The sequence below is a fragment of the Ambystoma mexicanum genome, chromosome 10 (genome assembly GCF_040938575.1).
Source record: "Ambystoma mexicanum isolate Mex_15411 chromosome 10, UKY_AmexF1_1, whole genome shotgun sequence".
Lineage (NCBI taxonomy): Eukaryota > Metazoa > Chordata > Amphibia > Caudata > Ambystomatidae > Ambystoma > Ambystoma mexicanum.
The window spans coordinates 1,156,498,707-1,156,525,239 of record NC_090932.1 but is presented as its reverse complement, the minus strand read 5'-3'; the positions used below and the strand labels follow the sequence as shown (position 1 = coordinate 1,156,525,239).

Here is a 26,533-nt window from a genome sequence, read left to right as displayed (position 1 = left end):
GCCACATGGTCACTTCTCAGTGCTATTCATGTGCCCTGTGGGGCTCTGTAACCTTGTGATTGATCACATTGATGGTCGACCAGTGAGGCCAGGCACACATGGGTCATGCTTCAGTCTTGACCTATTCAGGCCTTGCACTCACTAATGATCCACACCGTCCAACACAAATAATTCCATTCTTTTCTTTTTAAAAACATTTAATAGGATTTTCAATAAAAGTAACAAAACGAATAAGTTTACATACAAAGTTAATCAGCATCCAATTCTTCATGCCCAACTCTATTCCTCAATGAAAATACTCACTTTACCCTCCTACTCGGGCTGTCTGCTCTCGGGCCCTCAACGACACCTCTGCCCGTTGGCCCCCTGTGATGTCCCCCCCAGATTCCCCGCTGGATTACTCATATGCTTGACATCAAGGCGCCCTCGCCAGTGGAGGTATTCAAGACTTGGTTGCTATCCAGTGCATCCTCCACCCCTGTTCTGACACACCCCTCCATAACTCTCCACCCCCTCCACACCTGATGCAAATAAGTACTACTAATAGTATATTTAAGATACCATTTGTTGTCATTTGTCCCCTTTTCATGTCTCCACAGCCTCCCACTCCAACACCCGCCCTATTGCTATGCACATATTTCCTGCAAATCTGCTAAGGACCCCGGAAATTGATATGCCTTTGTGGCCCGTGTGTACTATATACAGCACTATATACAGCACTTCTGGCCCATGTTTAAAAAAGGCACAAATTAGTCTCGTTCTGTGAATGCCTTTTTGCTGCCTCTCCCCCACACTGCCTCACCCATCACACCCAGATGTGCTATATAGCCACAGAGGAGGAAAACACAAATAGGCAGGCAAAGAAATAGCAACTCGGTGTGTCCTCACATTGGTGTCCGTCAAATTACTCTACATATCTTCACCACATTTCAAACTCACTTTCCCTGTTTCTGAATTTCATTGAAGTCATTTGAAATGATGCTAGATTCGAAATTTCTATCTGCCAGTATTCAAGTCTTTAAAGGAAAGCCTATTCTTCCAAGACTGGAGATCAATTTCCCTTCCAACTTCAAGTGGTGTTTTGACCCATTGTCTCCTGGCAGATTAATAAATGGGCGCCACATTTCAAATCAATGTTCCTGAAAAAGTCATTGCCTACCGGACTGGCCTCCCAAATGCCTCTCTTCTTACTGAAGCAAACCCTGTGGCTGTACAACCCCCTAGCCTCCCACAGTTCCAGCATTCTTCTTAACTTGGTTCTTGACCTTCAGGCCATATCTATTTGCTTCCACGCCGTTCTGAAATGGCGGGCTTACTTCCAGGCCATTCTCAATTGGAGTTTTGACTTTCCTCATTCTCCGTGAGGGCACAGCATACCAGCAGTTGTCATCTAGGGCCCTGAATGCCAGGCCATTGTCAGCTGGGGCCCTGGCTTCCTGCAGTCCCACTGTCGCAAGGCAAGTGCCTCATAACATCCTGTATCTCCTGCCGGCACATCGGGCATTTGGCAGAATCCTGGAGTAACCTCTGGACACAGCTGTCACAGAGGCAGGCATGGCCACAGGGTGATATTACTGCTTGCACCTTGGAAGAGAGGCACACCACACAGTCCCCCGGCTGATCTTCTGGGTATATCTGGCGATAAGCAGGCACTGAGGAGACAGAAACACACCATTATTCAATGACGGGAGCATGCATTTGCATAGCCTGATATCCCCTCTATCTGAATACAGAGTGGCTAAATTCAAGAATCCCCATGATGAAGGCCTACTGATTCTATTCTTAGATGATACCCTCTCACTCCATTCTAAGATAAGAGCGCTTAACCCAAAAATGCCCTAGCACTGTTCTCACTCGCACCAAATGAATTTTTCGTAGTATGCCATGAGCTAGATTTCAACCACCTTTTCACAATTAACCATATATATATATATATATATATATATATATATATATATATATATATATATATATATATATATAGGGTTTTGGTGCGGGGTTTTGCGTTGGATGGGGGGTTGCAGGGGGTTTCCCCCCGCATAAATGTCACAATTGACTTTCAAAATTCAGTCAGTTGTGAAAAGGTCAATTGTCATTCGAGCAATTGTGACTCGAACAATTCGTATACAACTCATCCTTCAGAGGCAGCCTTTGATCTTCGTGTGGTTGTTTTGGTACCAGTGCATATGTTTGCACTCTGTTGGCTCTGATTGGTCCTCCGTTGACTATGGTTGGTCATCCGTGGCTGTGTTTGGTTCCCAGTGCCTGTGTATGGTCATCCCTGGCTGTTATTGTCCAACCATGGCTGTGGTTGAATCTCCAGGCCCTGTATTTGAACTTCCTGTGGCTATGTTTGATTGCTTCTAACTACCCCTGCTTTGGTGAAGGAGGGTGACAGAGCTAACCTAGGCCCAGGAAAATACACGTTGACTGCTACACTGAGTTAAGGGCCTGAAATAACCTCCCTGAGGCTTCTGTTCAGTTTCGCAGTGGCTCTTCCTAGACCTGGCTAACTCTTTCCAAGGTTAGGCACTTCAGTCAGGGCTCCTGAAATGTTGACATGGCAGAACTGTGGCCTTCAGCCAGATTGGGCTGCCACCTACCAACAGAAACCATTAATGTGAGGACAACAATAGTGAGAAACCAACCTGTGGACGTTGGAGCTGTTGGGCCCAGAGAGCTGGAACCAGAGACCTCCTTCTGAGGGAGCCAGGCTCGATGGGATTGACCTAGGAGAGACACATACAACATTAGAGACCAAAAGGGAGGAAAGGAAGAGTATGTCAGGACATAGGGGAGCAAGTCATAAAATGACAGAGGTGATGGACGAACAGAACACAGGGGAAAGTATGACAGGACATGGGATAGGGGGTAAGAGGAGGGCGGAGGGGCAAATACCATAGATTGAATTTGCACTATGGTCAGAGAATGGAGGGTTACTGAGCAGAAAGAGGATGATGGGCTGATGGGTAGGGGCACTTGCGAAGAAGGGGATGATGGGGCGCAATGGGAAGGAAGAGCAAGGGAATCTTTAAAGCATAGAGAACAGTCTTAAAAGTGTTAGGAAGAGGATTGCAGGGCAGTGGCTGGCAGATCATAGGAAGGGACGGAAGGGCATTGTATCAGAAGAGGTTCTCGTTGCATGCAGTGCAACAGGATGGGGTGAACTCGGGGGGGGGGGGGGGTTTGGTAAAAAGTGGATGAGGTAACATGTCGAGGAAGTGTATGGAGGCCCACAAGGTAGGATGCAGCTGTCACATATAAGACACACACACAAACACACACACACACACAAAGGTGTCCATACCCAGCAAATGCACAGCCTTGGCACTGCCATAAACATCCACAACCGCCCACAGGCGGCAGCGGGCTGGTATGCCTTTCATTAGCACCATCGAAGGCTCCAAGTTGATTCTGCATCTGACCGTTCCACTTCGGTCGAACCAAATCCGGACCAGCGTCCCTTTCGCCCCGCATCTGTCAGGCAGTAATGCAGCCCAGAACCCACAGAGGCTGCTGAGATCCGGGCACAGGACGGGTGGCAAAGCCTCTGGGTCAATGCAAGCAGGGTCCAAGGAGGTGAGGCCCACCCTCAATGAACCTTCCCAACGCTCCTCCGTCTGGGTGACCCTCAACGACAGCATCTCGTGCACCCGCAGTGGCCTGTTGGTGAAGACTAAGCCGTCATGCCAGGTAGAGCACCTCTGAGCCTGGCATAGGGACTCATCCAGCTCGATCCACTTGCCCTTGACATAGGGGTGAAAGGAGAGAGGGCAGGCAGTCTCCTGAATGTATAGGTCATCATCTGGAAAAAAGATGGCTGAGTGTGAAAACAATATCACTACAACAACGGCCACAGTTAACATTGCCCACCCCAGAAAGAAGACCCAACTGTGCAATAACACTGGCCTGTGAGGACAGCAGTGACCTCCTACATTGATACTGCTTCCTATGCATGTCATTGATGTAGAGGCTTTCGTGTTTAATAATCTTCAGTAGGATGTCGTCCTGCCTTTACACAAACACAAATCCCCAAGACTGTCAAGGCAGAATATACCAGCCAGGCAATACAGAGCAGCATCCACCCCAGAAGAAGGAAGGGTTACAAAAAAGGTAGGGCAGGCGCATCCCCAGGTTAGGCAGAAAGGATGGATGTGTCCTGCGGAACCCCTTCCCAGGTGTACGGTTCTGAGAAGGGAACAACCAGCACCTTGCTAACCTTCCTGCAAAGGTCAATGCAGTGAATACGTCATACTTTATACCTCTTCGTGCTAATGTGAGAGTGAGATGCTTCCACGTGAGAATCAGTGAGGTCTTGCCAACTAGCATAGTTTGCCATGATATTTCAGGTTGATGAGGAGGTCTCCAGATGGTTTGGAGTACTAACCCATAATCCCTTACCATTGAATATGCTCGGTGGGGCTGATGGGTGTTGTAGTCCAAACCATCTAGTGATCCAAAGGTTGCAGGCCCCTGCTTATTGTGCTGAACTCCCAGAAGTAGTAGAGAAAACAAAGGAGATGGGTCATTAAATGCTTTCTCATTGGCTGATTAAAGGACCGCGAGCTGAACATGCATAGGGCCTCATTATAAGATCGGCAGTGCAGTAAAAAACTGATGGCAATTCCATTACTGCCACATTTTTGGTTGGTAACAAAATTCCATGCTGTTTTTACTGCACCGCCGAATTCTGAGTTTGGGGGAAAAGAGGAGGAATCTCCAACATCATGCTGGGGGTAAATCCTCCACTTTTTTCCAGCAAAATCAGTGGAGTTATTGCAGTGGAATTACCGCTCGCAGTAATTCTGCCAAAATCCACTGAATTCTATGGACCCCAAAAATGGGGAATTACACAGCCCTCCCATCACTTGTAATCCTGTGGTAACCCCATGGGACCAAGTGGCGGTTACGATAAACGATTTTGGCAGTAGTTAGGCCAAATTGCCACCAAATTACCACCAAACTTGTAATGAGGCCCATTGCCCGTGAAAGAAGCTACTGAGGTGTCAGTGCCGAGATGCATAAAGATACTGAGCCATCAGAACTACTAGCCTAACATGACACTATAACAGGCAAATACAGTGACACTGCAGGACTGACTTCATATAGCACAAGGAAATTGGATATCTACTGCATTTGCACAATATGTGGCAGCGATATCGCACAGTATGCAAATATGCACTTATTGTTACTGGCATTGATGTTAGGGTAGAACAGGTGAAGGTCGTTGTATTGTTTCCTTAAAGCAATGTTATTATCTGGGAGGTGTGCAGGTCTCCCAGGAGCATGCCCCCCCTATGCGCAAGCACATATGTGTCACCTGTAGCTGGTGCTATTACCCTGCAGGTGGATATGACCCCAGTGCAGTATCTTGCCTGCAGAGGGAATGTAGAATGGTGGCATTGGTGGAGCAGGCAGCGAGTCCAGAGGTGACACTTGGCATCAGACTGAGAAGGTGGGAGAGCTGGTAGATCTTACACGAAGAGTCTCTGGATGATCCGCCCACCCAGACCTACCCGCAACTACCTAAGAAGACTAAAGCTAGTCTTTATATATGTTTGTGTATACATACCCCGAGTGCTGCCAGGTGTATGTACCTGCCTGCTAAGCCGATAAGTCACTTCTTTCTTGCCCCCCTTGGGGGCATTGCCCGGCAAGTAGATAGAACCTTTTCAGTCCACTTCAATGTTAATGCTCCCTTTTCACTTCCTGTAAATGGTGTTACTGCCCGGTTAGTGAATAGGGACTTGTCAATGTCTGCCACCACCCTTATTGTCCCACGGGTGAATAAGATGTTAGTTCCTGTCACTGGAGCTTTATGGTAGAGCAGTTCCTTCTTGTCCTTTGCATCATTGCACAACATGTCAAGCGGCACAGCGAGTAGAGCGCTCACTTTGACACCCGTACAGAGCTTGCTAACGCAGCTTCGAATCCCAGCTGGGCCAAACTCAGCCTTTCATCCTTCCGAGGTCGATAAATGAGCACCACACACCGTGGGTATTAATAAGCAGCGCTCAGATACCCAAGGGTTCGTAGCGCTATATAAATGCCAAATTATTATTATTATTTATTATTATTATTATGTCAATATGGCCCAGCGAGTGATCTTGTTGCTCAGTAGCTGCCTTCATGCCCTCTTTTGACCACTAGTGTTGTTTTCAGACAGGTGCACCGAATTGCTCTCTGTCATTGGTGTTGGTTTCCCTTCACTGGCAACATTGCCCTGTTGGTGGATAGCAGCTAATTGCTTCCGGTAACTGGTGCTATAGGGCATCCGTTCGTTGGATACTGCCTTATCGCTTTCACTGCTGTTATTATTCGCTGTATAACGTCTTATCGCTTCCTGAAACTGGTGTTATCTGTAGGTGCAGAGTCTTGTCTGGGAACCCCGTGGCTGATAAGGCTCTGCCAGGTTACAATGGGCTCTCTGTGTTTATAGCTGTAAATGTATTGCTTTACAAGTCACAAGACGCCAGGAAGCAACCCCCTAAACACCTGATCTAACATTCGCATGATGCCTTCTTTTAACAGTACAAAATAACTGCAGCCCAGGGTGAGAAGGCTAGTCAAAGGCTAGGTTATATAAATTACCACCCATAAGCGCCCAGCCTCAGCATAAGAGGATTCCGGCCTCACACACCTACATAACCATTACCAGGTGTGATCGAGCAGCGCGCCCGCACAGGGGCGCAAGCCATAAAAGGTGCACCACACCGCAGCCACCATACCTCAAACCGGCCCTGGCTGAAGTCGGATCGCATGCACTGGGACTGGGAAAGAAGTTAGATCATTTAAAAATTAAAAAAGTGAAACTATCCAATGCCAATCTAGCCAAGCAATAACATAAACTATGCTTGACTTATCATAGGTGCCCAGAAACAAGTATTGTATGTGTTATTACTTGGCTCGACTGGCATTTTGGGGTAGCTAGCCATTTCTAACTGTGGCATGACTTGTTTTCTGTGCATCCATGATAGATCAAGCATGGTTTGTGCTATTGTTATGTTAATGGGCATTTGTATAGCGCCTTTCACCATTGGTATGGTCTCAATGCGCTGTAGGTTGAACGCCCTCGGGGACCGGAGTCCAGGTCAGTGGAGACAGTCAGAGCAGTAAATAGTGCCTGTGGACACTCTGTATGCGTGCCGCTAGAGCGGATTGTTATGGTGGATAGCTGCATTCTAGTGCTAAAAGTAGTGCGCATGGTATGTGATACAGGTAGCTGTGTGCAACTGGACCGAATTGTCATGGGGACAGCTTCATTCTAGCAGAGGTTGTGCTGGTATGTGACATTATGGGCCTCATTGCGAGTTTGGAGGTAGCCATGCCCTTAATAAGGGCATGGCTACCCCCAAACCCGGGTCCGGGTTCCCTGAATGGGGGAATACCGGGCCATTCCGACCTTGGAGGGCCCGGTATTTCCCTATTCAGGGAACCTGGACCCGGTCCATCCCCATACCCATTTGAGCCCCCATGGGGCTCAATGGGAATGGGGAGCATGCTAACAACGGGCCTGTTAATGAAGGGCCAGTTGTTAGCATGCTGGGCCGCTCGGGAGACCCGCTAAGGACGTCTGGTGAAACCAGGCGTCCTGAGCAGGTCCCGCGAGCGGACCTCGTAATGGAGCGGTACGGGGTTAACGGCTCTGGCACCTTTACCGACGCTGTTAACCCCTTACTGCCCTCCTCGTAATGAGGCCCTATGTGTGCAGCTAGGCCAAATTTACATGGTGGATTGCTGCATTCTAGTGCTAGAAGTAGTGTCCATGGTATGTGATACAGGTAGCATGTGTGCAGATGGGCCGAATTGTCATGGGGGTAGCTACATTCCAGCAGAGGTTATTCTGGTATGTGACATTATGTGTGCAGCTAGGCCGAATTGATCATGGGGGATAGCTGCATTGTGAAGGTTGTTGAGGTGAGCAAGGTGATATATAATTATGTGTGCAGCTGGACCGAATTGATCGTGTGGGATAGCTGCATTGTGAAGGTTGTTGAGGTGAGGCAAGTGATATATAATTATGTGTGCAGCTAGGCCGAATTGATCATGGGGGATAGCTGCATTGTGAAGGTTGTTGAGGTGAGCAAGGTGATATATAATTATGTGTGCAGCTGGGCCGAATTGATCGTGGGGGATAGCTGCATTGTGAAGGGTGTTGAGGTGAGCCAGGTGATATATAATTATGTGTGCAGCTGGACCGAATTGATCACGGAGGATAGCTGCATTCTAGAGTTGTAGGTGCTGAGTGGAGAGTCAGGGCAGTGGGAGTTATGTACAAGTATCTTTGAGGATGGAAAAGGCCTTCCTCTCCCTGATTGCCTTCCTGTGCCAACCAAATTTACCATGCTCCCCTTTATAGGCATCAGGTGCGTCAGAAACTTCTAGGTCTAGTATGAACTCAGCTCTCTCTGCAATACACTCATTAGGTGAAATGCAGTTTTAGGCAAACTTGCACAGTTAGATGAACTGCAATATTAGGCTACCCTACTCAGGCGAGATGCCGTTTCCTCTGACTAGCACTGTCAAGCAGGATGTGAGAATTGGCTACTCAACTCAATTAAGTGAAAGGTTGTCCTGGGCTCACTGGCACGGTCAGGTAAGAGAGCGAAACTAGGTCAATCCACTCAATCAGGCGATATCCAGTTCTAGACCAAGTGGCACGCTCAGCCAGTGTACAAACAGCCAGTGACAAACAGCAGAGGGAGAATGCACCAACATTCGAGACACTCTGTAGTAGAAATGCACCTAGATTTGAGACACCCAGCAGTGGGGGGATGCACCCAGATTTGAGACACGCAGCAGTGAAGAATGCATCCAGACTGAGCACACAGCTGTAGAAAATGCACCCAAATTTGAGAACACAGCATCAGAAGAGTGCACCTAGATTTTAACCACACAGCAGTGGAAAATGCACCTGGATCTGTACCTGGATCTGAAACACACAGTAGTGGAAAAAGTGCACTTAGATCTGAAACAGACAGCAGTGGGAGAATGCATCCATATTTGAGACACACAGTAGTTGAAAATGCACCCAGATTTGAACCCCACACACCATCAACATTGTAAAGATACCCCCCAGATTCAGACCTTGGCAGTGTAGTGGAATACCAGTTTACATTGCTTGGCCAGAAGAGAGCAGGCCCAAGGCATTCAGGCAACAAGAGTGTTGGGATTCCACCAGAGTGCAGCAATAGCTGCACTCCCCACCCACACCATGAGCTTAGCTGAACATAGCATCACCAATATACAGAGCGTAGTACATTGCCAATCTTCTAAAAGTGTGTTACAGAGCCATGCACAGTTAAGTGCTACAGGGCCCAGGGTCCTTGTCCTGGACATTCTTACTTGTTGTTAGTAGAGGGTTTTTGGCCTTTCCCTAACCATGGCTAGTTGGCTGGGGGCATGGTTTCGCAGGGGGTCAAAGTCAGATGGGTTCTTAAGTACGATTTAGGGGAAGGGCCAGATCTTGAGTGCTTTTCGTAATGCTGTGTAGTTTTGCATGTGTCGAATGAGGGGGGGGCAGAGAGTTCCAGATTGTTGGTGCCAGGGTTGAGAAAGTGGACCCGTTGATCCTGGCAGAGTCCTGGCAGGTATTTGGGGCCGGTGTTGTGCACGGCTTGGTGAGTAATGCACAGGATTTTGAAGGTGGTTTGTCGCCCAATCTGGAGCCAGTGTAGTGTGCAGAGTGCAGGTGTAATGTGGTCCCTTTGCCCAAGAGCAAGGAGGAGCCTGGCTGCGGAGTTCTGGACTCTTTGGAGTTTGTTCAGTTAGTAGGCAGGTGCACCCCAGGTATAGGGAGTTTGCATAGTCAAGTCGATGACAATGGACATAATTGCTGTCAGTCTATGGGGGTAGGAGTTTGTTCAGTTAGTAGGCAGGTGCACCCCAGGTATAGAGAGTTTGCATAGTCAAGTCGATGACAATGGACATAATTGATGTCAGTCTATGGGAATAGGAGTTTGTTCAGTTAGTAGGCAGGTGCACCCCAGGTATAGGGAGTTTGCATAGTCAAGTCGATGACAATGGACATAATTGCTGTCAGTCTATGGGGGTAGGAGTTTGTTCAGTTAGTAGGCAGGTGCACCCCAGGTATAGGGAGTTTGCATAGTCAAGTCGATGACAATGGACATAATTGCTGTCAGTCTATGGGGGTAGGAGTTTGTTCAGTCAGTAGGCAGGTGCACCCCAGGTATAGGGAGTTTGCATAGTCAAGTCGATGACAATGGACATAATTGCTGTCAGTCTATGGGGGTAGGAGTTTGTTCAGTCAGTAGGCAGGTGCACCCCAGGTATAGGGAGTTTGCATAGTCAAGTCGATGACAATGGACATAATTGCTGTCAGTCTATGGGGGTAGGTGTTTGTTCAGTCAGTAGGCAGGTGCACCCCAGGTATAGGGAGTTTGCATAGTCAAGTCGATGACAATGGACATAATTGCTGTCAGTCTATGGGGGTAGGTGAGATAAGGGAAGATGCGTCTCAGTAGCTTGAGGTGGAAGTGGCAGGCTATGGATACATTGTTAATGTGGTGGATCAGGGTTAGGTTAGAGTCCATTGTGCAGCCAAGGTTTTTGAATGAGAAAGAGGTAGAAGGGGGAGGACCGAGGGACAGGGGCCAGGGTCACAGTTGTGGGAATAGGGCTGTTTTTCCACACACCATGTGGCATGGCATTTTATTCTGTGCCTACTGTGCGCATGCAGGAGAGAAGGGTGTGGGGGCGCAGCCAAAAATCTTACACAGGGCAGTGGGGGCCTGGGATCGGCACTGACCATTACCTTAAAGGCCCTAGCCGGACTCAGGAACCTCCAGGAAGGCAGGAATGGGCTTCTGCTCCGAAGGAAGCCATGGTCGAAATCCAGTCCTCAGTTTAATGTACTCATATTTTCCTTCCAGCTTTCCCATATATAGAATATGGTCATTCGGGGGTGTTTGATGCCTAGGGGCGTAAGAAGAGGGGCTTTGCATGCTGTGTTTTCCTGGGCATAGTTTTGTACATTCATTGGCTCACCATGACACTGTGGGAGGCTCAAAGTCTAGCCATAAGCACTTTGCGCACATGCCTAGGGTTTTGGTAACAATGACATAAATGAGGAAAATGTGATGTTTTTTTGGCTCGCTTTTCACTGAGCCTTTGCAAACTTGGTGAATTCCAATTTCTGACATACAGCCCCTGCCAAATGTTGTTGGGGTCCTAAGGAAGTAAGTGTTAGAGCTTTGCTGCATGTATTTTCTTGGGCATGGCTTCAACATGCCCAGGTTCACCATGCAGCAAGTCATTTCCAGACATGCCCCCCCTCCCTTTGTGCTGAGAACACCTCCTCTCCAGCTATCTCTTCTCTTGGCGATGCACCCCATAGAATACGGTCGAATCCCACAATACATTTGGTCTAGTTGTACACATAGCTCCTTTAACATGTCCTTCTCATGCCTCCCTGTGCATCTTATCTATCCCTCGCCCTCATCCCAACTATCTGCCTGACGTTGCTTGTCTTTACCACTACTGAATGTTCTATCATACTCCTCCTTTGCCTCTCTGACAGGCAAAGCGCTTCAAAGCCATAAACTGGAGCTGCTATACAAATGCAAGATGACGTAACATGAAAAATAGCCAAGGCCCCGCTAGCAGACCTATGAATGGAAAGCACCCGCCAATGTCAATTGGCCCCTCCCTGCTTACGAAAGATCTGGACAGTTATTGGTGTTACATAAACCACCAGCTAAGGGCGATGAGAGAACAAATTACACTCTGTGCCGTGAGATACCTTTCTTAAACACGGCCCCTTTCCGTACTTCAGTGAAATGACAATGATTTGTTATTTATATAGAACATACATACATACAATATCACCCAACTGGAGTTGGTACTTATTTATCAACCTCGGAAGGATGAAAGGCTGAGTCAGCCTTGCCGGGATTCAAACCTGCAACCTGCAGATCACACACAGATCGCAGCAGTGAGCATTCAACCCGCTGAGCTATCTTATCAGCTGTGAATGCACCGAATTATATTAAGTGATAACAGCGAAAGACCTGTGCTAAGGGTGCGTATGTTCATCCTATATACAAAGGAACGCATAATATCCCAGCAGTTAAGGGGTTAAATGTTTAAGTGAGTAACATAAAATAAACATAGAATACCATACCCTACACGCATACAGATGAACACAAGAGAATGATAATTGGTTTGGGATCATTTCGGAGAGGCCCAACCCAATGCTTCCAAACTGGGAGCCTTGAACCTTGGCCCCCGACTGCTGTGTGAAAATGAAACACATGTGAGACCTTTGTGACCCTTTTCCTTACTGCACTATCCTTCATCCTCCCTACCCTACAACCTGTCGGGCACAGGCAATCCTCTGCCCCACACCTACCTCATGCTTGGTGTCCCCTCTCCCCCTCATCTGTGCCCCAGGTCCCTCCCCATTTGCTCCCCTTTGCGGTCTGTGTATCTGGACCCTCTGTTGCCCACTTACTGTCCTTGTTTATGGACGCCAACCATGCCCTGCTTCCCGCCACAGCGTTCCATTGCTCCCCCCGCACCACCCCCTTCCATATTCACCACCAATGACGCATCCAAATGAATTACGGCATCATTAGTGGAAAATGCTTTGTTAGAGACGCGGTTGTCCAATTTGCTGTGTCTCTACCTGAATAAGTACCTCAGTGACAAAGGGAGCCCCGCGTCCTGACGAGCCAAACTACGGAAACTCCAATATCCCCCGAAAATCGATCATCCATTACCTGCTGTGCACCAGAGACATGTTAAATGCATTCGTACGTGTGACCTCTTCCTAACCACAAGTATTGCTTTTTTTCTTTGGCTGGATTTATAGGGGTATTGCCCCACAATAAAACAAACAGGTACACATCCAGGCAGTAGGCATCGTGGTCTCCTCCTAACATTGGTTGGATTTTTCTCCCCCAGATTCACCAATTGGCCTCTCAGCTCATTCCAAAAAGCAGCCATTTTGAAACGTAGCAATGGAACAGATACTAATATTCCACGAACTGCTTCCATAATAAGGAAGCAGAGGCAATTTAAGTCTTACTGACTAAATATCAGACATACCAAGAGCAGCCCTGGCATCATGGATTCCGAACCTGTCCACTATTACAAGGATTAGAGCCTTTTCAAGGCACCCTCCGGTTCTTGATGCAGCAGAATGAAATATTTGAAATCTGTCAATCAGACAATCCCTCTCGGCCCAGGTGTCCCAGAACATTGATGTACCCAAAAATGTTAAGCACCTCATTGTCTCGGTTCATCGCGAGTCCACCAATATTGCAGGAGTTCCCTTTCATGCCCTGGGTGGATCCACACCCTCATGGACCAGCCAGCAGTTTTGTATGCGATCAGCCTGAGGATCATGTCAATCCCTATCTAAATTCCTGAACCTTGTTATTGGCCGTTGCAAGCTCAACAACAGCCCACCGGGCCGAGGATGTGTTTTAGAAACCCCACAGCTAAACCAGACATGAGGTCTGTTCCCTCACTCGCCCTTGCATCCCAGGGACAGCTCCAGACCTTCATCCCCCATGCTCGCTAACCCGCAGCTTTCTGTCTGGGATAGGAACACGTCATAACCAGTTTGCTCAACGGATTTTTCTATTGAAGAATCATAGACACTGAAAGATCAGATGTGAATTCTTCCAAAGGCACTGAATGTACTCCCAATGTATCTATGCAACGGGTATACCAAGTCAATGTCAGTGGATTGGAGAACTCTTAATCGTAGAGTCCTATGCTTTAGCGACAAAATAGTGATTTGTTTTCTTTGTATTCTGGTATTTGAACTGAGCTTTTATATCACGATCTGGCACCATTCATAACCAACCTCATCAATGCTTCCTTCAAAACTGGAGTAGTACCTGATAACCTAAAAGACGCGTGGGTCATCCCACTCCTTAAAAAACCTACTCTCGATCCAGTCAACCCATCCAACTATAGACCGATAACAACTGTACCTTTCCTATTAAAAATACTAGACAGAGCTGCCTATTTACAAATACAGGCCTACTTAGAATCAAACAATCTCCTTGGACTTAGGCAGTCAGGTTTCCGACCAAGACATGGTACGGAAACTGCACTAATAGATCTCACTACCCATATCCAAATCCTGAAAGACAATGGCAAACGTGCACTCCTCTTATTGCTTGACCTGTCAGCAGCTTTTGACTTGGTCAACCATCAAACACTCTGTCACCATTTGAAAACCGCAGCACACTTCTCAGACGCTGCCACGGCTTGGATCAGCTCCTTCTTGGCGAATAGAACCATGAGGGTCTTCTCTCCCACTGATTCAGCTGAACCCTCACCAGTACCCTGTGGAGTACCGCAAGGCTCTTGCGTGTCCCCGACACTCTATAATGTATTCACAAAGCCCCTCTTTGATATCCTTGACTATCTGGGTGTCACGTATACCAATTACGCGGACGACACCCAGATACTCATTCCTATCTCGGGGCACTATGAAACAGACAGCAAAACCCTGAATGAAATCTACTCAGTAATTCAAGCATGGATGGCACATCATGGACTTTGTCTCAATGACGAAAAAAACGAGTTGATCATCCTTGGCACTCACGCCAAACTCAAAAATCTCAATCCCGCATTTAAATCCTTCACCATAGACGGCAATCTCATCCCCGTGTCTAATAACACCAAAACCCTTGGTGTCTACATCGATGCCACACTATCCCTTTCCAAACAAACTAACGCAGTAGCATCATCAGCCGCTTACACCTGTAAGCTGATCACTGCATGTAGACCGTTCATCTCCTCACCCAATTGCATTACTCTTGCTAGAGCATTAGTCCTATCCAAGATAGACTATTGTAATGCCCTTTACTTAGGCACTAGCTATAAAATATCAATAAACTGCAAGTAATTCAAAATAATGCCATCAGGGCTGCCCTCAACATCCCCAAAAAGATGCACATCTCGGAGACCAGACGCAAACTACGTTGGCTCCCAGTCAAGCACAGAATATTCCTTAAAACTCTGGCCCTTACACATAAAGCCAGGGCCAACCTTGCACCAGCCTACCTCACCAACCAACTTACACCTCACACTTCTTCAAGACCCCTTAGAGCAGCACAAGCTAACACTATGTCCATACCGAGATTTAAACTCCATAACTCGGGTGGTGCTAGCTTCCCCGTACAAGCCTCTAAATTATGGAACACAATCCCTGCGTCTTTGCGAGCAGAACCTTCATTTAACCTATTTAAACACAACACGAAGTGTTGGCTTCTCAACATGGACGCTATGACATCCTAACCGCCTGATACTAGCATGAGTGACTGTCACTGGCACATTTTGTAATTAATGTACTTATACGTGACCATGTATATATGCATTTGCTTGACTATGTTTGTACCCACCTGTTTCTGCAACGTAACGTAACCCATATTGACTGCTTTCAATTGTAACTGTAACCAGATCTAACTTATGCGCCCGTATGCCCCTGGGCCTGGCTGCGCTTTATACTCTAAGCACCGGACTGGAATTCGAACCTGTGACACTTTGCGTTGGCATGTTTTCCCATTATACATGCAGAGCTAAAGGAACCAAAATGCAAGGAACGAGGCAGGGCTGGATGGACTATCACATGACATGCGACAAGTCACGATGTCTGGGCTCATTTGATGGCTGCGCTCATTCTAGAACTTCCATTTGGTAGCCAGGAGGATCGCTCAAGCCCAGCATTCACCTAATCCTCTCGGCAAGGAGGCCTTAAAGCGGTAAGGTTTAGGATGTGCATGAAGGACAACAGGCAGTACGTTATTGGTTCTGTTAATAGAGTTGTAAGCATAACCGGGTGTCCTGTGGTCATTGAGAGGTGTAATCAGTGTGGTATAGGAAATCAGGTGGTAGTCCATCCCCTGTATGTCATGTTAACATCTTGCTTCTCGCAGTTCTTCAAATGCCCTCTTCCTCTCCATCTGGTATGGTGGGTGGGGGAGGGGTTACATTGATCCCTTTCTGGCCTGGCAGCAGGTGCATAAGGGCCGCCAGGTCAGGGCAAAAACACCATGACTACAAACGTGTTGCTCCTATCATCCATTGCCAAGAGATCTCATCACACGGATACTCAAGCAGCATTCCTATAGCAGTGCCGGGAGACCTCTCCTGTGATGGAGTGGAGCAGAAGGCTAGCGATGGCGTGCTCCCAAGCCTTCTTGAAGAAAGGTCTTCGCTAGCCCCCTGGCAGCTGCTTTACATCTCCTGACCCTCTTTCCTCGGCAGCAGGACTTCTTTACCTTCAGACGATACAACATCAAGCAACCTTTGTGACCTCCTTCACCATAAAATAAGTAAGGTTCCCTGTCCAGAAGGCAGCTTTCGAATCTTTGTAGTCCTGAAGTTCTGGTGGTCTAAATATATTATTATTGTCTGGTTATTTATTGAGCGTGGACTTAGCTTCATGATCAATGGAGTGCTTTACAAGTGATAGGAGGAAGGACAAAGTGAGGGAAGCAGAGATACATGAATTAATGTTTAATCTTTTATAACAAACTTAATACTGGAGACCAGTCCCTATGCGTGGGAACAGGATTCAAACCTGTGTTGCTCTGTGTTGTTTTGCTTCCAAGACAAGCGTGCTGCCCATGAGCTATCCACCCCCAAGTGGAGACCTAAAAAACGGGGCAGGCAGAGGCCTGGCATATCAGTAACAAGGGCTCTACAAGCAACTAAGGGAGGAAACTGGGGCTGAGGATCACCCGGTCTCAGGTTGGGTGGGGAGTGTGTGTGGACCTAGGTGTTGGGGAGGAGCCCTTCCTTGAAGAAGAGGGTTTTGAGCTCCTTCCGGGAATGTAGAAGCGAGAGGACGAGTCTCACGTTGACAGGGAGAAGGTTCTAGGGACTGTGGGCAAACACAGTGAAGGCCTGTCTTCGTGTTCTTTCCTTCTAGCACCAGCAGAGTTGAAGTCTGCACCTGTCCTTACTTGTGGTGGATCATAGGCTTCCGTAGATGCTGAGTTTGTCAGCGAGGTGGCTTGTGGACTTGAGCGTGATGGCCTTGTAGATGAGGCTGCAGGATTTGAAGGTGATAAGGGCGTGCAGCAGTAGCCAGTGCAGTTCCACGAAGGTCGCGGTAATGTGGTCGGATCTGTGGAGTTCTTTCATGAGCCGTGCTGCAGCATGTAGGGCTCGTGTTACTGTCACGGGTGTTAGGATGATCACCAGAAGGCTGTCCAGAGCTGTCAAAAGCTACTCGCCACTCACACAAGCGAGGAGATTTTATTAAAGAAGAGGACCATTTGCATGGTCCTCACCCTTCATAGCCAGTATTGGGATGTAGAAAACGTTCATTTGCGATACACTGCAAACAAACGTTCCTTGCAGTAAATCTTATATATTTTTAAACATGTGTCTGTCTGTTTGTCTGCTACAGAAATGGAGGGGGAACGGTCTAAAGGACTCCAAAAGGGCCTAACAGGGGTAACCTTTCACAAGGAATCTAATGGTGTGGTTGAAAGTTGCTTAAGTAGCGCCCCTGCTGGATGAAATTAGAACTGATGCTTGCGTTGCTGAACAAACGACCCTAGCTATTTTGCTTAACGAAATATCATAACAAAAGCTAAAAACGTGCTTAACACATCCAGAATAAAAGCTACAAATGCACCAAACCTGAGTACGAGTAATCTGGGAAAATTGAAACAAGAGGCTCTGGGAAGTCAGTCTTATGGACACTCAAGAAGTACACAACACCAGTGACAAAAAAGCTCTAATCCAATCATCATGCCACTCAAGAGACAATCCGCTTTTGGATTCACGCTCTGAAACACATGTGTATAAGCGTGATACAAATAAAATATCAATATCAATAGTCGTCTGATACTCAGCATAAAGAGGTAGAATGGACAGCAGTGGAAAACCATACTAAAAAGTTTGATTACTTTGTAGCCCGGGCAACACCAGCTAGTAGCAAATCCGTGTTTCACGTTGCACAGTTGACCTCTGGGTGGCAGCATTGCACCAAATATGGCATTTATCAATGGTGAAATGCGGAGCAGGACGATTTGGCGCGGCCAGTTCGGCGCGGGCCGATTCGCCGTGACAACTTCGGCGCAGGGGACATTTGGGCGCGCCCATTTTGGCGCGCCCAGTTCGGCACTGGGACGTTTCACTGCAAGGATCTTTTGGCGCCACAGATGCCGCATTTAGTACGGACTGAGGCCCAGCCTTTGGCAGGTTCACCTTGCATTCCTGCCCGTGCATGAATGAAGTGTACTGTCCATGAAAAACACAATCTAGGATTCCATCCAAAAACTTCCACAGAGTCAGTCTCCCACTCTGGGGTACGCGTCACGTGGCTGGTGGCACTTGGTTGGTGTCTGTGCAATCCTGATGGCGTTCAGTTGTTCTCCTGTTCAAATCCAGCTGCTTGCTTTATATGGCCGTGTCAGCTGTTTCTGTAGCAGTCAAAGTAAACAACAACCGACACAACTGGCTTTATTTGATATCACGTGCGGTCTTCTTTGCCTAAATGGAGCAACAGTGTGCCTAGTCCCTAGCCGCATATATTCAAGTGTTACCATCATGGGCTAGGTGCAGACTCGGATGGGGAGGTACTGCTATCGTGCAACAGGTGCAGCATCGCTTTCCCAGGTGCTGCCAAATTCACTAATCTGCATTCAGCCTATTCAGGCTTGTGTACCATTTGAAGCCGTCAGGTGCAAATACAGCCTTATATGTTAGATACAGCCCTCCATGCCCAGATACTCCTCTCACATGCCAAGGTATGTCAGTTTAGGCGTAGTTATCCAAAAACATGACATACTGTTGAAGAAGGCACTCTGCTTCACTCAGTAGGTATGCCAAGACAGGACTAAATGTCACAGAATGCATTATACCCCACTTCTTACTGGTGTCACAACCACTGGGCTACAACAGCGCCCGCATAAAAGTGAAATGCAGTCAGAGTGCCCTCTGCTTAGCTGTCCTCTGCGAACAATGGTTCGCGCATTGCAGAAAAGCTCATGGGTCTACTTGACCGAAATGCAGTCTATCTCACTTATTAAATATGCCTCCATAATTCCATAACCCCCCCAATCAATCAAATAGCCTCCCTCCATGCAGATGACTCAAGAGGATCGCTTCCCTTAGTTAAGATCCCCCCACGGTCCCACCCTCCCAAATCTTCACTGTGTGTCAAGGGATGACATTGCACCATTCAGTTAAGCAGTACCCAAAGGACCACATTTCGATGAATGCCCTCTGCCTCACACACTACCGATGTCGCTAGTGAACTGCATGCCCCAAAATGCACGCATTGCTAAGCACAGATTTCCTCATAATGCTACATTGTGGGAGTTGTAGTGTTGGGTTCCTTCACCACGATATTCAAAGGTAAACTTAAAGTACCGGAAAGTGGGACGCGGTGACAGTTCTCTTATCACCTCAAGTAGGTGCCGAAAAAATCATTCTACTTGTTTGCACTGAATGCACAAAAGAAACCCTTGACCCTTGGGAACGCCATGCTTGTCAGGCGCTCCTACTGCCTTTGACATTAACACATTGTGGTGCTCTTGGCAGGGGGGCATTGCTCGGCTGGGCACAGAGCCATTCCCCGGATACCCTCTGACAGTATCTGGGTCTCGGTGCCCCAATGCCAGTGCCAGGCATAAGCACTTCTCGGACAGGTTTGATCCTCAGTTACTCTCTGTCAGATCAGTTCTGCCCCCTCCCCCCCGCGTCTCCTCCGGGCTTTCAGTCGGTGCCTGACCTTGATGACCCTCAGGCCAGTTCCACCGGTACTGGGCCGTATTCCTCATTTGTACCAGTCAATCTGACACTTCGACCCCATCTGCCCGTTACAGCCCTCAGCCCCCCCACCCCATAGCACTCATGGCACTCACATAGCTCAAATCCTCTGTGTCAGTGCAAAAGGCCTTCGAACCCGTGCCAGATACCCCTTTGGAATTGGAAGATACTGGCACGGGTTCGAAGGCCTTTTGGCCAGTGAATTACCAAGCAGACTCTGCCCGGATCAACAAAATATTTTCCATCATTCAGGCATGGATGGCCTCCCATGGTCTTTGCCTGAATGATGAGAAGACAGAGCTCCTAATCGTCGGCTCCCCCAACACTCTAACTAAACTTGACCCTAGCTATAACAACATCACCATCGATGGCCATGCCATCCCCATAGCCAAAAGCGTAAAAACCCTTGGTTTCTATCTAGATGCCAACACCAACCTTAGCAAACACACCAATATGACCGCCTCTGCCGCTGCCTATACCGGCAAGCTCATTAGGGTCAGAAGACCTTTCCTATCACCCAACAGCTGCCTCACCCTTGCCAGGGCCCTAATACAATCCAAACTGGATTACTGTAACAGCCTGTACCTAGGTGCTAATCAATCCGTACTCAACAAGCTGCAGGTAATACAAAATAATGCCTTGCGCGCAGCCCTCAACATTCCCAAACAAGAGCATATCTCCGCTACTAGGAAAGCCTGCAAATGGCTATCCATATGCCAAAAAATGTATCTAAAACCATCTGCCTCACGTACAAATCCCTCAATCACCTAGCACCACCATATCTAGCCAATAAATTCACCCTGAAACCTGCCACCAGATCCTCCAACACTCTTTGCTTATTAGTGCCCAGGTTCCATCTAAAAAGAGCTGGAGGGGTAAGCTTCACAGTGCTTGCCCCCCAACTCTGGAACTCCCTACCGCTTAACATCAAAACTGTCGAATCCTTCCAGATCTTTAGGAAGCAGGTCATCAGCTGGCTGCTAAACAAAGAATAACGCCATTAACACCAGACCCGTGCGGTAACTGGCTTAGACACTGTATTTATACTGAAAATTGTATATTGTACGTACTGCATATGCTCTGTTTATTGATCACTGTATATATATGTATATATTATAAACTTGTACGAAGTATGCAACACAAAGATACTTCTCAACGCTGTAACCAAATTCTTAAGCGCCCTTCTACCTCTGGGTTTGGAGCGCCATACAAATAAAACAAACAAATATGCATCTCTTTTGGAAGCAGCAAATATTATTCCGTTGACAATCGGGGATGACCCAGGCCAGGGCTTTTAGGACAAGCGAAAATTCAAAACTCAAATGCGGGTTATTCTATACACTCTTTCCCCTGTCTGCCCCGATTTTAATTTTAGATGCAGCTTCTGACGGAGCAGGAGACCCTTGACCCCAAATTATTTTCAAATACAACAAGTTGTCAGGCACAGTTCCTGTCAACGTGCTGCATTTGAAAATAATTATACTTTTAAATTTGGCGTGAGGGAGTTTGGACGTGGCTGCAATGTCAGCCACGCCCAAACGTCCCTCGCGCCAAATCGGCGGCGCCAGAAAGGCTTCTACGTCGAAATGGGCACGCCGAACTGGCCGCTGCGCCAAAAGGTCGCGCCAAACCGACCAGCGCCAAATCGGCGGCGCCAAAAAGGGGTGTACCGGTGAAATGCACCCCTTAACAATAAAAACTGTCATTTGTTTTTACCTTTATGAAGGGCCGAGGGCATTTTTTGTGGGGGAGTAGGTAAAGTAACTAACTAGACGTGTAGGGCTACTGAAATTTGTAAGAAATGGCAAGACCTGGCGTACTGAAGTGCATTCGGAGATGTGCTGATATTTTCTTATTTAAAGAATAAAATAACAGCACTACCGTGTAGCTCTTACAATATTCCATTATGGTTTCACCCACTTGCAGCACAATTATTTTCCTGATAGGCCGCCACTCCCAAACGGCGGTCTGTCGCGAAGTAGCGCATGCGTGAATTCGCATAAATGGGTCTGCAGGCCCGAAGCAGGACAATCGAGGTTAGGAGCGAGCCGGCAGTATGGGATGGTTGGTGGTGGGTGGGGGTGGGGGAGGTTGAGGGGAGTCAGAGGTAAGGGGACGCAGGTTGCAGAGCCACGGGACGCTATGGAACATGGCCACGGGTCCCAGGAATGTACTCTGCGTGAGACAAGGGAGTTGGCTGAGGAAAAGCGGTCGAGACACCTACGGGGTTGTGGACTGCCCCTCCATAACAGAAGGGTGCGGCCCAGAATAAGCCCACAAAGAGTGTTTCACCACAGCAACAGAGACGGACCCAGGAAGCGGGGTTTTTAGCAAAATTGGCCTGTTTGGAAACAATATCGATAAAACAAATTCGAACGGGATCCGTCCCATTAAAAGTACATCAGCCGTGCTGCGGGGAAGTGGCAGCACTGTTCGGTTACAAGTATAGCAGTCGTGCTGAGAAGTTCAGGCAGCATTCCTGCGGGAAATATGGACTCCTGCATGGGAAGTGCCGGTACTGTCGCACTGAAAAAGCAGAAGCCCTGCTGAGAATTGCTGCCCCCCTGCTGAGAACTATTGAGACTCGCATTGAAAATATAGCATCCCAGCTGAGATGAACATATGTTCCCATGTATGAGAAATGCAAGCACTGTCTACTCAAACATAGGTTAGACCCAGTAAGAAGTGCCAGTACTGTGTCACTAAAAGCAAAGAAACCCTGCTGGCCAGTCTGGCACAGCCCCACTCCAAGTAGTCCAGCCTCCCTGAGACTTTCACTACCTCAGAGACTCCCCCACCAGTCCTCTCGCACTCACCACCGGGCCCTGCACTCGCCTCACCCTCACTGCACTTAAGCAATGACCCAAGAGAGGGACATCTCTCTGCACTTACCCCAGGCCCCACCGACTGGGTGCACTTGGAACCCTCCTCTTCTCCCCCAGGAATTGTCCCCCCACCCTCTCCCTCCCCTGTGACCGTCTGTGCACTTACGCGATCCGAATGACCATGCCTGAAGATCGTCTGTATGTTCCCCTTGTCTTCACTCCCTGCATGGTGGCGCCTTAACACACTTGGGAAAACCGCATAATCGTCGTCAGGCCTATTTGCTGTTATCTCCACTGCTAATTGTATTATATGCACGTACTCTGCCTGTGCAGACTATTACCGTTTCAGAATTTCAAGGGCTCTGAACGACTGTTGTATCTCTCTGTGTTCCCTCCCTCCCTCCTTGAGCTCTTTGAAATACTTGCCTTGTGTATAGGCGCTTACAAATAAACATTACCATACCATACTAGTTCGTAACATCTGCTTCGCGTCACCAAAAAAAAACCTCCTTTCATAGGGCCACTGGGGCTCCACTTCACTTCCACGACCATAACAAATACCGCCCAACCTGCAACACTCCATTCTTGACCAGAATCCAGACAGAAATCTTCACCACACAACTAACTGAATACGGCGGATCGTCAGAGCTTGTCCACCATAATCAATCATGGTTTAGACCCTACAGAAGACTAGACATGGTCCTTGTCTTCAAGAGGGGAGAGGCCCCCAATATCTTGGGCACCAACACATCATTGATACTCATCCTGCTAGATTACAACACTGTGCAATCAAAACTAGACTTAATTCCACTATGGCCATCCATAAACACCCCCTTCCCCATTCCCAAATGGCTGAGTAACTTCCTCTCAGGCGGCACAACCCAGGTTAGAGTAGGAGACTTCCAATCTGATATTGCCACCCTCTTGGCAGTGGTCCCCCAGGGGTCTATCCTCTCTCACTGGTTGTTTAATGCATACAATAAACCACTGGCTACCCTCCTTAGCCAATACTCTCCCAGATTCCAACTGTATGCTGATGATGTTCAGATTGTGTTTAACCTAGACAATAAGGACAATCACCAAGCCACTGTTGCTTAATGCTTGAGTGCATTCCCCGAATGGTTAACAACCTCTGCCTGAGATCCTCAAAAACAGAGGTCTTAAGGTTTGGTATCCCCAAACCTTACACTCTCCCATTTACTGGGCCGGATTCTCTAGGGAACCCACCAATGCATGTGGATTTGCTAACACACCTGGGAATTATTCTGGACAAGCATTCGTTGCTTGCACCCCAGTTACAGAAGGACACCCAGAAATCCTGCTTCAAACTCCATCTTCTTCGCAAGATCATGCCCTATCCTGAGATTGCTCAAAAGGTTGAGATGATTAGCAAACTGGTTTTATCCAACCCTGACCGTTGCAATTCTGTCTACTTGGCCTGACGAAATTGCAAAACCACCAACTCAGACTTTTACAGAATCGTGCCGCCAGACGGATCCTTGGGCTCCGCATGAGAGATCCCACATCGCCAGCCCTTAAGGCTCTTCACGTTCTTCAAACAGATCCGTGGGCTCAGCACGAGAGATCTCTCATCACCTGCCCTCAAGGCTCTACACTGACTGCAGATGGATCCTTGGTTTCTGAACAAGAGATCCTACATCACCAGCCATTAAGGCTCTACACTGACTCCAGATAGATCCTTGGACTCAGCACAAGAGATCCTGCATCACCTGCCCTCAAGGCTCTACACTGACTCCAGATAGATCCTTGGACTCAGCACAAGAGATCTCTCATCACCTGCCCTCAAGGCTCTACATTGACTGCAGATGGATCCTTGGTCTCTGAACAAGAGATCCTACATCACCAGCCCTTAAGGCTCTACACTGACTCCAGAAAGATCCTTGGACTCAGCACAAGAGATCCTGCATCACCTGCCCTCAAGGCTCTACACTGACTCCAGATAGATCCTTGGACTCAGCAGAAGAGATCCCACATCACCTGTCCTTAAGGCTCTACACTGGCTCCAGACAGATCCTTGGTCTCTGCACAAGAGATCCTGCATTACCTCCCCTCGAGACTCTACACTGACTCCCCTTCAGGCTCAGCATTGGTTAAAAATCCTATGCTTGACAAAGGGTAGTGTAAATAATAAGGGAAGCAAAGAGCCATCCTTGACCCTGAAGCTTCCTACATTTAAAACGCAGAGGGCAGGAAGCAAATCTAATGCCGCCATGGCCCATAAATGCTGAAACAAATGACCACACATTCAAAAGGAACTTAAAAAAAAACTTTTCTGCATGGCGTTCGCAGGACCTTAAGAGGCCAGGATTCAAACCAGAGGCACAGTCCCTTGACGACCCTGCGTACCTGCTACTTGATTTAACAGCTGCGTTCTATTGTGCCCCTAACGCTCCTTGCCCCTCGGAGGCATCCCGTCCACTTAACTTTGGTACACTTTTTAACCTATGTTAATTGTCTTTTTCTGTTACCTATCCTGCTCCAATGGGGTCGCACCTACTTGATTTGCACTTTGATTGTTTGATTGTACTACCCTGCACCCGTCACCTATCCCTTACCCACAACTTGGTGGGCACCCGTGCACAAGGGACATGCCTTGTGCCGTGAAAAAATCTAAGTTGTAAGCTGGCCCATTATCAAATTCCAATAAAATATATATTAAAAATAAAAGAAATAAGTAATTACAAACACTGTCAGTGGGTTTCATTACAAGGTCGGTGGTTGCCGCCGACCTTGTAACACTGTTCTGCCACCTGAGATCCCGGTGCCACCGCGACATACAAGTCCCGGCGGCCCCGGACGTCAGGCGGGGGAAACTGTGGAAGAATGGGGACATGGAAGCACGGTGCCGGGGTTCCTTGTAAACCATACTTGCAGGGGCAGGTGCTCCCAGCAGGTCAGACCTACTGGGAGCACCGACCCCTGCTGGCATTCTCGTAGTCTGACGATCCAGAAAGGGTGTGTTGCTACCGGCACCCTTATTTCCAGACCGCCAGGTTTGTAATGAGGCCCTAGTCAGTCCTACAGATAAGGGGTGTATCAGACACTTTTACTCCCTAAAAATATGTAAATACTCCCAAAAAATAAAAATAGGGAGTAAAAATACTACCAACAGAAAATAGGAAATCAGCACATAGGACCTTGTGCCCCGGCTTTCACCCACAAAGTTCTGTAAATATGTGAGCACCAGTAGTACACTTAGTGCCACAAGAAGCAACTATTATTACTGCCTGATATTGAATACAAACACATTTCCGTGTTCCACATGAAACATACTTTTACTTACTTATACAAATATTTTACTTGCTTTTGAAATACTCACACTGGGAATGCGACCTACGCTTTTACTCTCTAAAAAATCATTTTTACTCCCAACTTTAAAAAATAGGGAGTAAAATACTCTGACTTATCTGGAGCATTGGTCATAGTCACTTTTCTCATCCGAGCTCAGATGTGTCACTACTGTCGGAGTAAAGCAGCTGAGCACTTTCCCTTTTGGAATGCAACAGCCCTGCTTGAAAGTGCCAGTAACGTCACGTGAATGGTGCAGCAGAGCAGCTGACAAGCGCCTAGACTCCCAGGCAATCAGCCTGCGCCTAAGTGCTGGTAGGCAGCTTACTCAACTTCCCAACAGTGTACTGTGCCTGCTCAGTGGGGCAAATGGGGGAGATTATACGCTAAAAGGGGGTGATCGCGCGTTATGCCCAGTCAGCCGTGACTACAGGTGCCAGTAACACGCACACACGCACGCACACACCTTCCAACCGCAGCCGGAAAGGGCTTCGAAGCACTCATCCGGGCACTTACCTAGCACCGCTGAGCTGAGGCACTCCCCCATGCTGTCTTCTGGCGCTGCAGGCGCTCGTGCTTCTAGTTCTCCCTGGTATGACAGCAGGCGCGCAGGAAAACACTTCATATGC

General features: G+C 47.9%; 1 protein-coding gene across 1 annotated transcript; it reads right to left on the bottom strand.

Moving 5' to 3' along the window:
* Nucleotides 1-176: 176 nt before the first annotated feature.
* NEURL3 (neuralized E3 ubiquitin protein ligase 3) lies at nt 177-26,533 on the bottom strand. The gene is made up of 4 exons (XM_069619085.1): nt 26,421-26,533; nt 3,308-3,805; nt 2,649-2,729; nt 177-1,652 (listed from the first exon to the last, which is right to left on the bottom strand). Exons 1-4 carry the CDS (start codon nt 26,527-26,529, stop codon nt 1,417-1,419), a joined length of 924 nt encoding a protein of 307 aa, XP_069475186.1. The 5' UTR covers nt 26,530-26,533; the 3' UTR covers nt 177-1,416.